This window comes from Typopeltis vanoorti, chromosome 6 (genome assembly GCF_054136105.1).
Source record: "Typopeltis vanoorti isolate ZY-2024b chromosome 6, IOZ_Tvanoo_1.0, whole genome shotgun sequence".
NCBI lineage: Eukaryota > Metazoa > Arthropoda > Arachnida > Uropygi > Thelyphonidae > Typopeltis > Typopeltis vanoorti.
The window spans coordinates 43,899,030-43,918,261 of NC_143554.1; the positions used below are offsets into that span (position 1 = coordinate 43,899,030).

General features: G+C 36.1%; 1 protein-coding gene across 2 annotated transcripts in view; it reads left to right on the plus strand.

The window, feature by feature from the left end:
• Window positions 1-19,232, plus strand: part of LOC150105412 (uncharacterized) — a 131,035-nt gene that overhangs the window by 84,894 nt on the left and 26,909 nt on the right. For both annotated transcript variants that reach the window (XM_090394144.1, XM_090394145.1), the window contains exon 6: window positions 17,251-17,395. In XM_090394144.1, the coding sequence (XP_090250270.1) occupies window positions 17,251-17,395 (145 nt within the window). The remainder of the gene's footprint in view (window positions 1-17,250; window positions 17,396-19,232) is intronic.

Below are 19,232 nucleotides of genomic sequence, written 5' to 3' on the forward strand. Positions count from 1 at the left end.
TCTTCCTTACCATACTAGTCACTCTTCTGGCCTGTGTCTTATATTCTTCAAGCATCTGTTCTTCACCTGTCTTCTTATATCTCTTCCATAGCCTCTTTTTCACATGCAATTCCTATTTAATATTGTTTGTCATCCACTTTACTCCAAATTGTGTCCTCTTATTGACTAGTGGTATACAACTTACCTTTGCTGCTAATAAATATTCTTTCATAATTTCCCATGCACTAATGATATCCTGGCCTTCCAATTCCTCCCTCCATGAAACTTCCCCAAGTTGACGTCTTAGACTATTATAATCACCTGCCTTATAATTCCAAATGCGTTCCCGTCTCTTTGATACTCCTGCATGGATTAAGAATGCATAAAGGTATGGATGAATCAGGATCAGGGAAACAGGAGTGGTCTGACTGAAGGGAGGTGTTCTATAGTAGAGTAGGGAGTTGAGCTTGATTGCATTATGTCCCAAGATAATTGGTGTAAGAGAAATTTGGTTATTTCAGGATGATAGTACTTATTTCAGGATGGGATGATAGTACTTTTTTTGGGGGGGGGGGGGGGGAATGAAAGATACAAAAGCGAAAGAGGGATGCAAGAATACTATTAATGATAGCAGAGAAATTGTGTCCATCATTAAGAGTGGAAGTTAAATATTTTTTGGTGTGGGAATAATAAAAGAGTATATCTAATAGGGTGTTGTTATAAGGCAGGAAATGTAGAGAACCTTGATTGTGAAATATGTAGGTAAATTGGTAGGTCGTTATTTTAAAAAAATATTTTTTTAAATAAGAATAAAAATTTTTATAAAACTAAGAATAAAAATTTTTAAAAAGGACATTTTAATTATAGGAATGTGGATTGGAGTGCAGAGATTGTGTATGGGAACAAGGAAGATCATGTGATGCAAGCAACTTGAAGTTTAAAATATCTTTGGTGATATTCTCAGGATGTGGTTGTTAATGGGGTTATCAATACTGCTGCCAGATGGTTAGAGAGATCATGAGGTACTGGTTTGGGAGGTGGTCAAACAGAAAAATATTACTGCCAAAAGGGATATGTGTTGAATTATGATGTAGATGATTATGAGCTGTATTAAACTAGCATCATTATCCTGGGTTGATGAGTTGTGCAGAAAAAAAGGGCTAGTTAACTACAGTTGACAGAAATTGATTAGGGAGCATGTGACACAAACAAGGCTTAACTGTATACCAAGAGTTAACCAATCAAATAAAGTAGGAGTGAAATCAGGTAAGCTCTGTGGGAAAAGATTTTATAAAAGAACCACAAGAAAAAAAAGTCAAGCCAATAATTCAAGGGAATTCTTCTGCTATGTGTCAAACAAGAAGAAGAATAATATGGAAGAGTGGCATTAATTGCCAGTTATGATAGAGTGATAACTACAAAGGATATAGTAGAGTTATTGGAAATGGAAAAATGCAAGATAGTACCATTCCTCAAGCATAGTTCTAGGATTGCAGTTTCCAGTTATAGATCTGTCTGTATATCTGCAGTTTTAATCAAGGTAATGGAGAATTGGTTAAGAACAGAATACAAGACTGGAATAATGGACATAAGATTCTTTATGATGCTCAGCATGAATTTGTAAATAGGCTTGTTTTAGCAATCTACTTGCATTTTAACAAGATGACAAATGTGTTGGATAAGGGATATTTATACATGATAATATCCTTATGCTTTGCAAAATATTTATTATTATTACGTGATACCTCCAGGTAGTCCAAAGACACATCGAGGGAGGGTACCTACTCTACAGCTCTGTCTCCACAACTCAATCCACCAACTGCAACTACACCAATGCCATCTACTGCCCACCACCACTACCACTAGTGTTTCCACAGACAATCACAAACATCCATACCCACGGCTGGATTCAAACCTGCAGCCTCTTGGCTGGAGAGCAGATATGCCAACCGCTCAGCAAACCAGGCTGACAAATCAACAAATGCAATGCGCCGTCACCGCGGTTTGCTACAAAAGGGATGAGATTTGAAACTTCAGTGGACTGTCAACCATCACCTTCAGGTCTTGAATCTCATCCATTTAAGGAGGTGGTTGCACCACTGTATAAAGCATTGGTCAGACTGCTGTTGGACTATTGTGCTCAGATTTGGTTACCTAGTTTTCATTTTGATGTGAAAACATTGGAGAAGGTCTAGAGATGACTAACCAAGGTGGTATCAAGACTCTGGAATGTTGGTTTATGGAGAGATGTTAGAGGAATACAAATTGCAAAGTTGTTCGATAGACAGAAAAAAGATGATATGATAGAGATGTTTAAGTTAGTGAGGTGATTTTATTGAATAAATTGTATGATCCATATAGATGACACTGATTTTACATGAAAAGAGGAGAATGGTCAGTGTACCATTTGGGTGGTGATATTGCAATGCCAGATGTGACATTGACTGATAGGCAAATGGAGGTACCTAAAATATTGCAGAAAATCGCAATGTGAACATAGCCATGAGATTAAGTGGCATATTGGCTCATGCATTATGAAAATATACAAAGGAATTATAAACTTCTCTGACAAAGTTGTTTAATTTAAGCCTCAGTACTGAGAAGGTACCAATTGAGTGGAAAGTGGACAAAATAGTCCCACTGCATAAAGGAGGCTCCAAGATAGAAGAAGAAAATTATAGGCCAGTCAGCATCTCAGAAGTAGTGGTTAAGGTGTTGGAGAAATTGATGAAAGGCAAAATTCAGAACTAGGTGGATAGGAATATGATACTTTATAAGGAACAACATGGTTTTGTGAAGGGTTCACAAAACCATGAGATGTTTAGTGTTTAGCAAATTAGTAAGTCTTGCCTTACTAATTTGCTTAATTTTTTTTAATAAAGTGATAGTGAGCTGGATAAGGGAAATGGCTACTCAGTGATATTGCTAGACTTTGCAAAGGCATTTGACAAGATTCCACATAGAAGTCTATTGCATAAATTGGAGCAAATAGGGATAGATATGAATCTGTTGATTTGGATTAGCGAGTGGCTGATGACAGATATCAGTGAGTGGTTTATGGAGGAGTTGAGTCAAGAAGACAAGTGACCAGTGGTGTACTACAGGGTTCAGTACTTGGTCCTCTTTTTAATTTGCATATCATCAATATAGGAAATGACTTAACAGGAAATATTCAGTTGTTTGCTGACGATGCTAAACTTGGAAGAGCAATGGTAAATGAAGGTGATGTAGGAAGACTTAAAACAGACTAGCAATATGGGCAAATGGAAATGGCTGCCAGTTTAATGTGGCCAAGTGTAAGAGATGCACTATGGAAGCAAAAATCACAATCTGTGTACTATATTGATGGAACTAAACTACAAGGGACATTGTAAATTGTAGAGACATTGGGGTGATTGTGGACAGGGAATTGAAGCTAGAGAGCATACTGTGAGAGTAACCAAAACAGCATATCAGATTACACAGTTGTTGAAGAACACACTAACAAGCAGGAATAGAAAGGTTATTGTTCCTCTATATAAGGCTTTGCCAAGGCCACATCTGAACTGTACACAGATTTAGACACCTGGTTTTCATGGAGATGAAGAAGTGGTGGAGAGGATCCAGAGGAGAATGATGGCATTGTTGGCAGGTTTATAGAATGCTCCCTATGAGAATAGACTGACAGTCTGTGGGCTTCAAAAACTAGCTGATAGGCAATAAAGAGGAGACATGATAGAAGCTTATAAGTTATCAAGGTGATTTATAGGAATAAATTTACAGTGGCGGATTACCCAACAGGTGCACTAGGTGCATGCCTAGGGCCTCATCGTTGTCTTGAGGGGCCTCAAAAATTACATAGCAAAAAAGATAATATGCCTCTAAAAATTTAGTGAACATTTATATTTATTATTTATTTATTTTTAATATATTTTTAGATATCTAATATAAATAATACTAACTGGAAAATTAAATAAATAATTATAAATAAAGAAAAAACTTGTTATTATTTAAGGATTTTATTGTCTTTTTAATATAAAAAACACTTTTACATAAAGGGCCTTATAACAAAATTATGCCTAGTGCCTGAAAGAAACATAATCCGCTACTGTGTCAACAGTGGAAATTTTTTAAAAGTGTGGTTAGCAAGGGTATTAGGACTAGATTTTTTTTGCTTGGAGGGTAGTGAATGGGTTGCCATAAGTGGTTGTGAGTGCTTCATGCTTCATCAGTGAATGAGTCTAAGGAGAGGTATGATAAATATTGTGTGAATAATGGATCTCCTGTGTTCTGACTCCCTGGAGATGTCTGTATAATAATAATAAATTTTGCAGAGGAAATTATAAAAAATAGTTAAAGATGAGTAGATTTTAACATGGAGAATTGCAGATGAGTGGAACACACCAGAATCCATTGTAAATGCTTTAGCATTAAAGTTCAGTATGATAAACATGTTGTTGGTTGAGTGAACCTCTCATAATGATGACTCCATGAAGACTGATATAATCTGATGTTGATAATATTAATAACAATCTATCTCTTTAAATTCTGATTAACAATTGATATCTCTACAATATTCCTTTTTTCTGCCTGTCTACCAAATTTCTTTTCTACTGTATCTGCTGATCTATCTCTGCAGCTTACAGACCATCAACCTGAAATTGTGCCCAGGTTTAAGCTAAACCTGGGCACAATTCATCAGTCATAAATCACAGATTCTAGCATCATTTATTTCTGATTAATTTATTTCAGTCCCAGAGCTTTAATTTCATGATGTGTACCCCAAAAATGAACTGATAATACTACATAATTAAGTTTACATCATTAGTAGCTTCCTATTGGTAATTTACTTTCAATATTTTATTGTCATATCTCTAGTATTGTCAGATCTTGCATTTTGGAGTGTTAAATCATTACTTAATGCATTAGTACCTTGATCTTGGAGTAATCTTAGGGAATTTTTTAGCTATGTGGCCAGTAAGAGGAGAAATGACTGTGGAAGAATGATATTATGGGATAAAAATGGGAATAGAGTGACTGATGCAGAGGACATAGTGGAATTGTTCAATGAACACTTTATTGGAGTATTTCATCCTAGAGAAGTCAGTTTTAATGCTAGAGGGATAGGGCAGGTTCAAGGTTTAGAGGTACAGAAGGAGAGTGTGTTTCAGATACTGAGTACTCTGGATGTCAGTGAAGCTGTGGGACTGGATGGTATTTCACCACGAGTTTTGAGAGAATGTACTAGGGAACTGATAGTGCCTTTAACCTGGCTTTTCAATGAAAGTCTGGCTGCGGGAAATGGAAGGAAGATAATGTTGGAATAAAGAAATGGAAGGAAGACAATATGTCCACTAAATGAAATTTAGTGGACATATTGCAAAGTCTGCCCAGGGAATGGAAGCAAGATAAGATAGTGCCATTGCATAAGGGTGGTAACAGACTGGAAGTGTCTAATTATAGGCGAGTTTGTGTGTCATCAGTAGTTGTTAAGATCTTGGAGAAAGTAGTGAGGGACCGTATACAGCATTGGGCAGATGAGGGTAATGTTATCTGTGAGAGTCAACATGGATTTGTGAAAGGGTGCTCTTGTTTTAGCAATATGCTAGCCTTTTATGATAAAGTTACAAGAACATTAGATGAGTGAAAGGCATATACTGCAATTTTCTTAGACTTAGCAAAGGCATTTGACAGGGTGCTACATGATAAGCTGATATTTAAGTTGCAGCACATGGGTCTGGATGTCATATTGGTCAACTGGATTCAGGATTGGCTGTCTGATAGGTATCAGAGAGTTGTGTATGGTGGAGCAGTTTCAAGGAGGCAGAGGGTTACAAGTGGGGTCCCACAGGGCTCAGTACTAGGACCTATATTGTTTAACCTTTATATCAATGACATTGCCAGTGGATTGCAAGGGGATATTCAGTTGTTTGCAGATGATGCGAAGCTGGGAAGGATTATTAGTAATAGTGCAGATGTGGTAGCCCTGCAAGAGGATTTGAATAAGCTAGATAGATTGGCAAATGAATGGGGTGTTGGTTTAATACAGCAAATTGTAAGATCTTGAGGTTTGGGAAACATCGATGGGACACTGCATACTCTATGGGAGGAGTTATACTGGAGGAAGTAGAGGAAACAAGACATCTTGGGTTGATGATTGATAGAAACCTGAAATTTAGTGGACATATTGCAAAGGTAGTGAAGGTAACACAGAGGATTGCTGCAATTATGAGAAGGACACTGACCTCCAGAGATAAAAGGGTTATCATTCTGTTGTATAAGTCTCTGATCAGACCACACTTAGACTATTGTTCTCAGATTTGGTCCCCAGGATTTGAAGGGGATAAATTAACTGTGGAAAGGGTACAAAGATTGTTTCAGGACTGTACAATTTTGGTTATAGGATTGGATGAGGGAAAGTGGACTGCAGAGTTTGGTGGATAGAAGGAGAGGTGATATGATTGAGACTTTTAAACTGTTGAGAGGTGGTTACAGGGTTGACACTGGGGAGTTCTTTCGCTTGGTTGAACAGCAGGAAGGAGTGATGACAAGAGGCCATCCCTGGAAGTTACGAAAGGAAACTGTGAGCAAGAAGGTGAGGAGTGGTTTCATTGCATGGAGGGTGGTTGAACCGTGGAATGCATTGCCTGATGGAGTGGTGAGAGCGAGAACGGTCAATGAGTTTAAGGAGTCGTATGATAGACTTTGTGTTTCTTGGGAGGGGGGGGGGACCTCCTCTTGATGAGTTTACAGACTTTATGTTCTTAGGAAGGACCTCCCACGATGAGTCTTTTGACTCCATGGAGGCCTGAATAATAATAATAATAATTTTCTTGCCATCAAGCACTTGTTTTTCTACCCTTTCCTATCCCACTCTGTTTAAGTGACCATATCATCTCAGGTTAGCTCTCCTCCTGTTAATATCTTCATTTTTTTCAATCCCCTGATTTTTCTAAGAATTATCATGTCCATGATCTCTTGTCTTTGATCATCTGTTTTATTTCTAACCCGATTCTCTGAGATCCATAAGTTTGAGGTGTTGCCTTGTATACTGTTACTTAGTGTTCTGGCTAATTTCTCTCTTATTCCATATAATTTATTCCCCACACCACCACCACATTAGCATTGTTTATTTTGTTTCATATTTACAAATATAATTTATCATATTCACTAAATCCATAAATAGTTGAAGTATTTTACTTGTTCTGTGTGATTTCCATTGACAATTCATTCAACGTTTCTCCGTGTCCTGCCTCTTTTCACAGTTTTTATCATTTTATTACTGATTTTCTTACCAGTTTTTTTTTCTAGCAGTTGTTGAAATTAATGAAAGAATCCTGAAGACTTGTACTATATGTGTTTATGAGTATAACATCATCTGCATAAGGTACAGATGAGATGAATATTTTTGATTTTGATATGAGGTTTAATGCCATCTTTGTTCATAATGTGATTCATATAGATGATACTGATTATCATCTATATGAAAAGAGGAGAATAAGTTCAGAAAGATTTTCTTTTTCTGAATGCACCTAGAAGTTTTAGGGAGAGTTTTTAGTGTACCATCATGAATGTTTAGAACAGTATTCTAAAGTTGGATAGAATACTGTGAATCCAAGGTTGAATGAATCTGGGATTTGCACTGTTGGCAGTTTTAGAGGTAAAAAAGTAGTTGTGCAGAAATGGTGAACAAATTCTTTGAAGTATGCCATGGATGTAATGTTCATGCCAGAGATGTTAGTCAGCAAAAGAAGAGAAATCTGATCTTCCCCGGAGATCTGCATATCATCAGTTGATATAGTTGTTCTTGTCCTACTGAAGAATGGCAAGGAAATCAGTGTTTAAAGGCACTGAATATGGAGGATGTAAGCTGAAATGTTAGAAACAGCTGTGTTTGTTTCCATTTTGATGTGTGTGTGTGTGTGTGTGTGTGTGTGTGTGGATTGTGTTTGTTCCAGTATCAAGTAATCAGTGCTCTGCTGAATAGAAGTACCAATTGCAGACCCCCCCCCCTAGGCACAAATACTGAACTAGATAATCTATGTTTAGCAGACAGAGAAAAAAATAGTTTATTGTTAATAATAGTAAGATGATGTGAGGTATGATTGAAGAAAACACTGCAACACAAAATTTCTTCATAGACAGTGAGCACAGTCCAGATGTTATTAGTACATTCTTCATTATGCTAATACATTAGTGATGATCCACAGAATTATCAGCAAATATGCAGCCAACTTTCAATATCTTTTAATGCCTTTTGAAACTTATCAAATATGAAATCCATATCTGTTAATAACATTACTAACATAAAAATGAAAACAGCTGAAAATTTATATTTAAAATTTATATTTAAAACATCATAATATATATATATATATATATATATATATATATATATGTATATATAAATATAGGTCGCATTGCTACACAGAGTCCAACTTTATACAAGAACTCGAGTGTAGTCTAGATGAGATCAGAAGTGACAATGTTCTCATAATTGGGGATATGAATATTGACTTGCTGAGGAATAGTGGCTCCTCTCAAGATTATCTAGATTTACTTGCCATGCATGGACTCAAACAATATATTGATGTCCCCCATGAGAAAATTCAATGGTGGTAGAATATGCCTAGATCATGTATTCGGGTTCTTGTGTAGAGGCTTAAGTGCTGTGAGGACATTATGTTGGAGGTTTAATGGATTTTTTACAACACTCAAAAAGAATTAAAATAGAATTTAATACTTCCTATATTTCGTCCTAGTCACTAGGACATCATGGTTGCATTAAGCTTCCGAAGATTTGGGAAACAGTCATCACCAGAGGTCCCACCTTACATTCCAGGCCACCTACTACTGCCCTTAGAGGGCGCTCCACCTAGATAGGACTTTATTGTCACCCACGTGGTTGGGCTTAGTATTGTAAGTTTTTGTGTGCATGTTACATTAATTGTCGTTGTAATCCCCGTAGATGTCCTAGTGACTAGGACGAAATATAGGAAGTATTAAATTCTATTTTAATTCTTTTTGAGTTGTAAAAAATCCATTAAACCTCCAACATAATGTCCTCACAGCACTTAAGCCTCTACACAAGAATTCTAATCATCCATGGAGAAGAGTTAGCACGCAAATCCAAGCAATACGGTAAGTCAAAACTACGACTATCTAGACAACTAAATAAGCTGGCCTTTTTAAAAAGATGTCGGGATACAAGAGTGATACCGAAATGTGTTAAAATGAAGATCAATTTTCATGGTTGCATTAAGCTTCCGAAGATTTGGGAAACAGTCATCACCAGAGGTCCCACCTTACATTCCAGGCCACCTACTACTGCCCTTAGAGGGCGCTCCACCTAGATAGGACTTTATTGTCACCCGCGTGGTTGGGCTTAGTATTGTAAGTTTTTGTGTGCATGTTACATTAATTGTCTTTGTAATCCCCGTAGATGTCCTAGTGACTAGGATGAAATATAGGAAGTATTAAATTCTATTTTAATTCTTTTTGAGTGTTGTAAAAAATCCATTAAACCTCCAACATAATGTATTCAGGTGAACTTAAAGTAGAAACAAAATCCAAGTGGCAGTTCTGTGCCGACCTCTCGTGGATCACTTTCCAATCAGTATTAAAGTATATTTGCAAGTACAGCACAGAGACAGTACAACCGAAAACATTCCATACACAACAATTTACTCCATAGTATTGAAGCGTAACTTGAGAACTGTCTCTTGGGAAGAGATAACGACAGAAACAAATATTGATACCTCGTATCATAAATTTATTGCAATATTAAACAATAAAATACAAGACTCAATTTAAGTTAAAATAATAGACAGAATGAAAGAAACAAAGTCCTGGATTACATAGGAAATCAGACACTACATAAAAATTAGAGATAAAATGGTTTAAAAAGTTTAAAAAATACCTGCACGATCAATATTATGAACACAGATTCAAGTACTATAGAAATCTAATACACCATAAATTAAAAGAAAGTAAAAATGAATACAGAAATAAATTCCTAAAATGCCAAGGAAACCCCAGAAAACAATGAAAAATTGTGAATAAATTAATTGGCAAAGATATATATATATATATATATATATATATATATACAAACAAACCCTCCCCATACTTACAGATATCCATAAGAATAGAGAAAATGGAGACAGAGGATTAGCTGAAGCATTCAATAATCACTTTCCACAGTCAGTGAAAGCATTCCAAAAAATGCTAAAACCACTCCTTAGAATTGCACTCCCAAGAAAAATGATAACTCCATATATCTTTTCCCCACTTGTGAAAATGAAATCGAAAGTGTTATAACTAGCCTAAAAACAACCAAAATTTATTTCAGGATACAATGATATAAACACCAGCATTGCGAAAGAATGCCAAATGTACATTATGGAACTCCTAATGTACATCTTTAACTTGTCACTGATGATTGGCATGTTTCCATCAGATTTTAAGAAGGCCATAGTTGTACCTATTTACAAAAAGGGAAACAAAAATAACTTGAAAAATTACAGACCTATCTCGCTTCTACCAGTGTTTCTGAAAATATTAGAGAAATTGGTAAAAATTAAACTCATGAGATTTTTGGACAAAAACAACTTCTTTTCAGAGAATCAGTTTGGGTTCAGGCAAAAGTTTAGCACAGAACATGCTTCACTGAACTTCACAAATACATTTTATACCTCCCTTGATGAACATAAACTAACATTAGCAGTATTTCTAGATATACACAAAGCTTTTGACACTGTATCACATGAAGTTTTAATAAAAAAATTAGAAGCCATTGGAATATGAGGTACTGCCCTAAACTGGTTCAAAAATTACTTAAATGCCAGATCACAAATTGTAAAATTAAACACAGCTATAGCAGCTCCAAAAACAGTAGACTGTGGTGTACCACAAGGATCTGTCTTAGGACCAATTATATTTAATATTTATACAATGACTTGTGCAATCTTAAACTAAACAGTAAAATAAATACTTTTGCAGATGATACAGTACTAATTTTTTCTACAGACACAGCTGAACAAATGCACACATAGTGAAAACTGATCTTTTAAAAGTAAAAAATTGGTTCCAGTCAAACAAACTCAGTCTGAATGTCTCAAAAACTAAATATGTAAATTTTAACTTGCGAAATACAACAGGCAAAATGAACTTCACTGCACAATTAATTTTGGATGATTGGAATTGCAGGACAAATTCAAATTGCAACTGTGAGGAAATAGAAAAGTGTTTTCTATTTCTTCTAATAGAAGTTTTCTAATAGAATATGACTATTCTATTTCCTAAAAATAGGAAATAGAATAGTCAGTGTAATAACTTACTTGGGATTAAAAATTGATAGTAGTTTAAACTGGAAACCACATATTACCGATGTCGTAAATAAAGTAAGGATTATGTTAAACAGACTTTACTACCTAAATAAATTCTTAAATTTAAATATGCTAAAAAATATTATATTCTACCTGGATTCAAAGGACACAATATGATATATTAAATTGGGGAGGAATCTATCACACTATACTGAAACCTTTAGTCTTGACTCAGAATAAAGTAATTCAAATCTTAACTAGAAACTAATATAAGGATACTTCAATGTTTAGTATAGTGTATTTATTACACATTGCTATCTATGTTTAGTATAGTGTATTTATTACACATTGCTATAAATATCTAAGGGATAGTAATACCCTATGGGGTACTATTATTCATAAAAAAAATCACAAGAATACATAAATATCAAACAAGATGCCTTCCTTAGTAGACATTATTATGACACAAGACCGCATGGAGTCAAAGACTAATCCAGGAGGTCCTTTTATCATACACACAGCTCATCATACTGTGCTTTAAATGAACTCAAATTCTCTGCAGACACCACACTCTCAGGCAAAGCATTCCAATCATTTACAACTCTGCATGGAAAAAAAAACTTGGGTTGTTATAGGATCAATGTTGGAGAGGTTCTACAGAAAACGGTGGGATCTCTTCAACATTGATCCCATAACAACCCCTTACTAACTTGTAGGTTTCTATCATATCTCCCTTCTTCATCCTATCCACTAGATTTGTAAATTACATTTTCTCAATATTTCCTCATATTCGACATTCCAGAGCTCAGAAACTACCTTAGTCGTTTGTCTCTGGATCCTTTCCAACATCTCTTCATCCTTTTCAAAATCATGTGACCAAATCTGGGCACAGTAGTCCATGTGTGGTCTAATCAAAGCCTTATACAATGGAACAGAATCTCCCTGCTTCCACAAGTCAGTGTCCATCGCATCATTCCCTGAAGTCTTTATGCTGTCTTCACAATTTTGGAAAATATCCCCTAAATTTCAGATCCTTATCCACTATCACCCCCAGATCTCTTATTTCCTCCACCACCAACGATATATCCTCACCAAGAATAAATTCTGCATCCCATCTTTGTTTCCCAAATTTTAAAACCTTACGCTTTGCAACATTAAACTCGCATCCCCATTCCTGTGCCCAATTACTCAATTTATTCAAGTCTTTTTGTAGTACCACAACATCTTCTCTACTCTTCATAGTTCTTCTTCCCAACTTTGCATCATCTGCAAACAACTGAATATCTCCATCCAAATCTTCGCCGATATCATTAATATACAAGTTAAACAGTAATGGCCCTAAAACAGACCCCTGAGGCACACTACTACTGACTTTCCTTTTCTGGGATATTGCTCCCCCATACACAACTTGCTGATACGTCTCAGATAGCCAGTCTCCGATCCAGTGCACTAATCTAATATCCAACCCCATCTGCTCTATCAAAGTTGATAGTTTGATTATTAACTTATCATGCGGTAATTTATCAAAAGCCTTTGTGAAATCTAAGTATATTACTGTGTATCCCTCTCCTCTGTCCAAGAAAGCAGTCACCTTATTCCTTAATATAAGTAAGTATATTACTAAAACATGATCTCCCTTTAGCAAATCCATGCTATCCATCAAAGATAATACCATTGTTGTCAACCTAATTCTGGATCCTAGTTCTCACAAGCTTCTCCAACAACTTAACCAAAACACTTGACACACACAGACAGGCCTATAATTTGATGCTTGAGTTCTACCACCTCCCTTATGAAGTGGCACAATCTTGCCCTCCTTCCATTCCTTAGGAACTTGACCCAGTGCAAGACTCGTATTAAAAAAAATATGTCAAGACAGATGTCAACTCCCTGGCACGTTCCTTCGGAATACGTGGTGAAACATTATCAAGTCCAACAGCCTTATTTACATCTATTTTTCTCCATTCCCCACACACCTCTTGCTCACTTACAGTCAGTCTCTCTTCCCCATCATCAACTGCTCTCAATCTCTCCATGAAGTCACATTCACAAGATTGAAAGACCTTTATGAACTACTCATTAAGTATCTCCACCACACCTTCTGCAACAGCTGTCTTTATACCATTTTATCCAATCAATGTCATTCTTCCATAATCATTCTTTTTTTTTTGCTGGCTACATATCAAAAGAACTCCCTACTCAATCCTCATGGAATTGGTTATTACCACTTCTCTTATGCTGCCTCCATAATGCTCTTTTTCTCTGTATCGCATGCTTAATCTGTTTATTCATCCATTTCACACATAACTTATTTAACCTTCTGACCCTTGGAATACATTTAGACATTGATTCTACTAGATAGTTCTTAAAAATCCACCAAGCTGCATCGGTTTCTTTTCCAGCTGACTCCTCATTTCAAGGTACACCCGCAAACTGTCTCCTGAGCTCTTCATAATCATAATCTTGTAGGTCCACATATACCCTTTTCTTGCAGAGGTCCTCACACTGCTGGCAACCACCCAGGTAATCACTTCATGGTCACTCTCATCAATTGGTGGGTGATTGGACATCTCATTTATAATTACATCCTCTGATATGATGATCAAATCCAAGGTCCTCAATCCTCGTGTGCCTTCTGTTACACACTGTCTGAGGTAGTTATCCCTCAAAAACTCAAGAAACTCATTTTCTTTACTTCCAATTGCTATCTCATCATCTCGGAATATATTGCCATAATTAAAATCGCCCATACTGATCACCCTTTTCTTATTTGCTTGGCTAATTTGATTATACATTTCATGGTCACTACCATCCACATTACCAGGTCTATAACAACATCCAACCAAATATTTCATTCTATTCACCTCTATCTCACACCATACTACCTCAAAACCACTAGCACTATTTCCCTTTTGCATCTCTACTTTGTATGGACATAACTCTTTCTCTATCATCAATAGCACTCCCCCTCCCTTTTTACCCTTTCTCTCTCTTCATGAAACATATCATACACAGCCATCTCTATTCCTGTCAGTATGTCGTCCTCATCCAACCATGTCTCACTTATTCCAACAATTTTTGGGTCAACAGACCCAATTAATGCAACGATTTCATCTACCTTGTTTCTTACACTTCTAGCATTTGTATACAAGCACAACAGCTGATTCCTGGATCTACAGCTAGTTCCACTGATCCCACTCATTCGATTTGATTTCTCCTTGCTCAACTGGGGCCATTTCTCTTTCTGCTTATTCATTTTAGAACTCTCTTCAATTCCAGCTGTTTCCTCTTGATCCCAGGTCATTCCATTCGTTTCCCATCTACACCTGCATTTACATGCTTTTGGTGCATCCACCGTTCTCATACTGTGTTCCGTGTCCACCCTGTGCCTCCCTATTTCCCTGTCAGTCTTGCACACCCATTTTCTCATTTTCTATACTGATGCCCCTCACTTCCTCATTCATAACCACATCTTCAATCTCTTCTGTCTTACTTTCCCACTCTTCCCACTTGATCAGATTCATTCTCTGTACTTACTTCCCTACCTTCCAGCAGCAGTCTCTCCAAGTTACTCACACCAAAACCACTCAAATGCAGTCCATGACTCTTATATAGTTCACTTCATCCTTCATACTCATTCCACACATTAACAAACTGCATTCCTTTCTCCTTACACATTTCAGCTAACATATCATTCATAATTCTTGCTCTGTGCCTCATCTCACCACTCTCATTCCTAGGCAACACACACTACCTTTCCTATCATACTATTCTCTTTTATCCGTCTAAGCAACCTCCTGATATCCAATCTGACGTGCTACTTGTTCTCAGTCAAGTCATTTGTGCCTATTAAAACTACCAACTCTTTTGCTCGCTTCCTTCTCATATCCAATGCCAAAATCACTCTATTTATTCTACCTCCAGTAAAACATACCTTGCATCCTCTCATCCAGCACACCTTTAATAACTGAGTCACCCATACAATGCCACTCGCAGGTCTTTCATTACCTCTTTCATACCAACATGATTAGTTTCCATCATTTTCACTCTCCTATACATTTCCCGAATATTCTTAACTTTATTCCGCAACCATTTCATCTCTTGCCTCATCCTAACCAACTCAACTTTCGAATTTGCTTCACATTTTCTCTGTCATTCATTCTTTCGAATTTTCAAACTCTCGAACCCTGTGTCACACTTTCACTCTCATTCATCCTTTTGAGTTTTCGTACGTTCAATCCTTGTCAAACTTTCACTGTCATTCATTCTTTCGATTTTACAAGATTTCAAATCTTGCCTCACACTATTTCCACTTTCATTCATTCTCTCAATTTCGTTGCCTTCCGCCACATTCTCTCAATTTCATTGCCTTCCGCCACATTCGCATCACTTTCGTTCTTCTTACCATCCATTAAGTTTTTCAGATCACTTGTTTTCTTTTTCAGTGTTTTTTAACATTTTTTTGCTGCTCCTTCACACCATCCTTCTCTATTAGACGAGCATTCATTCTCCTGACATTCTCGCTACTAATTTTCTGCCATCAACATATTTGCACTCATCAAATCCTCATTCAAGCTCGCACTTTGCACACACCCTCCTTCCATCTGCCTTAAATATTCACAATTTATCAATGTAATCAAACAAATACATGTAGCACACCTCACATTTCACGAAACGACCATCGAAGTTAAATTCCTGCAGTGACAAAGCCACCGCCATCTTTCTTTTGCCAGTTACTATGCTAAGCTCTAATATGAATAAATTTGTAAATAAATTTAGACAAAATGTTCCACACACTAATAACACTACAAGCACACAACCTTTATAGCAACTCTTACTCATGTACATACACTTATAAACAATTAATTATTTAAAAAAAACTTATCTGAAACCAGAATTTTCTTGCCTCACGAGCGCCCTCATAAGGGCCTAAAATATATAGTTCCTGAAGCAAATAAAGAAGCAATACACAAACATTATATTTATTTAATGCCAAAAATATTCAACACGCTACCTTTTAACAATAAGAAATGAAACTAACCCAAACAAATACAAAACTCGAATAAAAGAATATTTATTTTCTCACAGAAATGAGAAAGCTCTGTTCAGAATAATAATATAAATGATTGGTTTTTGCATATTGGTATTAAAAAGATCCTGTCTCAGGTGTAAAATGTAAAAAATTTAAATGCTATTTAACTACTTTTTTTTGTTGTTGTTCCTAATTAACGTTATGCAACTTTCTCTGACATATTAGCATGTCTCCTGCGATTTTATTATATTATAATAATATATAATCAGGGCCGGCTCTACCGATGGTGCAAGATGTGCAATTGCATGGGGTGGCAAAATTAGCATAAACTGTATGAAAAATATGGGGGAAGGGGTGGCAAAATATGCTACTCATGGGGTGGCAAAATTCCTAGAGCCAGTCCTGTATATAATATGTATATTATATAGATGTACATATGTGTATATAATGATAATGCATTACATAACTTTTTTGTAACTTTATGCATATCGTAACCCAGATGAGCTGTTGCTCTTAGGTTACACATATGATTGTCAAAATTTTGTACTAGAATATGAAGTTTATATATATATATATATATATATATATATATATATATATCTAAGAAAAAATCATTATAAGCATTGAAAGTTTATTTTTCACTTGGTTAGACTATAATAAGTTTAGTTTAATCCTTTATCCAAGTGTGTTTTTCCAGGCGCAAACAAAGTTTGCACCTGAAAATATCTTCAGGACTGGGGTACGGTAGTACAACACCGAGCAACTCGTAACAAAGGTAGTCCTGAAGATATTTTCAGGCGCAAAATTTGTTTGCTCACACTTGGATAAAGGATTAAACTAAAATTTATTATAATATAAGTATTGTTGGATTCAAAATAAAATTTTGGTTTATTTTGAATACTTTATTTATCAGATACACTATTTTTTTTTCAGACCATAAGTAATATTAAGAAAGATCTTGATGGTGATACTGTATGGTGTAGTTTCAGTCGTCCTGTTCAGGCACCACAGGATATAAATCTCAGTGTACCAATGTATCAAGTTTATATGTGGGGGACTACAAATGTAACCAGTGAATGTAAGTATTAAACATTATGCATTTAAATAATCTTATTTATAATTATAGCAATATTGTGGATGTGACTAGCCATATAAAGATTCTGTGAGGAAAGTGATATATGGAATTACAAGGCTGGTAATTATGAAAAGCTTAGGAGACAGTTTGGAGCTTTAGTGTAGAATGAGGAATTAAGTGGAAACGAAATAAATGCTGCTTGGGAAGAACTGACAAAGAGATACTAGAGATAGCATCAGTGAATATACTGATGCCATCTCTAAATTCTGAAGGTCAAAAGGTTGAATAAGATAGGTGTCAAATGGATGAATTAAAGGGATTAAGCATGAAATCTTGAAGAATAAGGCAGCACAAGATGAATAATGGTAACAATCAATTGTATGAAGAGTATCGAGGATAAGCCAGGAAGTAACTCACAGTTGGTAAGGACAGCAAAAGTGCAGTATGAGCATTATTAAATCAGGCCAAGAAAAATTCTAGGGAGTTTTTTTGATATGTTGTGGCAAGTAGAAAAAGAATGATTATGGCAAGATGATGTTAATGGGTGAAACTGGTACGTTAACTTCTGCATAGGACACAGATAAAGTATTCAGTAAGCAATTCATCAGGGTGTTTCTTCCTCTACATGAAATCAGGAGAAGCTCAAGTGTAGAGTGTATGGGAGAAGACTTACTAATTAGTGAGCAAGAGGTGTATGAGGAGTTAAGTACCGTATATTATCGCACATAATGCGAAAAATTTATGGTCTAAAGTTAGGGGCTTGCATTATATGCAGATCTTAAAAAATATAACATCTTATTAGACTTGCACATACAATATATACTACCTAATGCCTATGCAACCAAATCTACTCGACGCACTCGCATTCGGTGACCAAGCGCACATCATATCTACGCATAAAGCCAGTAATGTAAGTAGTGCACAGTTATATCGGTTTAGCCACAGTTCATTTTAAATATTATTCTTTAACAAGCCTAGCCTGAAAACGAGCCAACAGAAACGTAAACGTTCATCTTTTGAAGCAGGATTTAAATTGCATGTCGTGCAGTTTGCAGAAGAACATAATAACAGTGTTGCTATGAGAGAATTTGGTGTAGCAGAGAGTAATATTAGACTTTGGCATAAGCAAAAAGACAGTCTTGAAAAAATTCCCAAAAACGAAACATGCCCGTCGTGGAAATGTAGCATCCTTTCCAGAACTCGAAGAAGAGTTAAATGAATGGATTTTGATGCAACGACAAGATGGCATTATAGTAACAAGAAATGCAATTCGTTTTCGAGCTCAACAACTCAAGAATGGTAAATTTAAGGACACACCAGGTATTTCATCTTTTCTTGCTTCGCCTGGGTGGTGCAACAGATTTATGAAACACAAAGGATTAACATTACAACACCGAACAAAAATTGCACAGAAGTTACCAAAGCAGCTTGAAGAAAAAGTGGAGTCCTTCCATAAAATTACAGAAGTGTCACGGATATGAACTTCCCCAAATAGGCAATATGGATGAGACGCCCATGTACTTTGATATGCCTGGGAATCAAACAGTAAACTCAGTGGGTAAAAAGAGTGTCCTCATAAAAACAACGGGACATGAAAAAACGCATTTTGCCATTGTTCTAGCATGCATGGCAAACGGAACCAAATTAAAGCCGACAGTGATATTTAAAAGGAAGACAATTCCGAAGCATATGAAATTTCCACAGGTGTCTTTGTTTGCGCCAATCAAAAAGGTTGAATGGATGAAGAATGCTGTACAATTGTGGCTGGATCAAGTATGGAGCATACGTCCAGGCAGCTTGTTACATCAACAAAGCATGCTAGTCTGGGTTATGTTCCGGG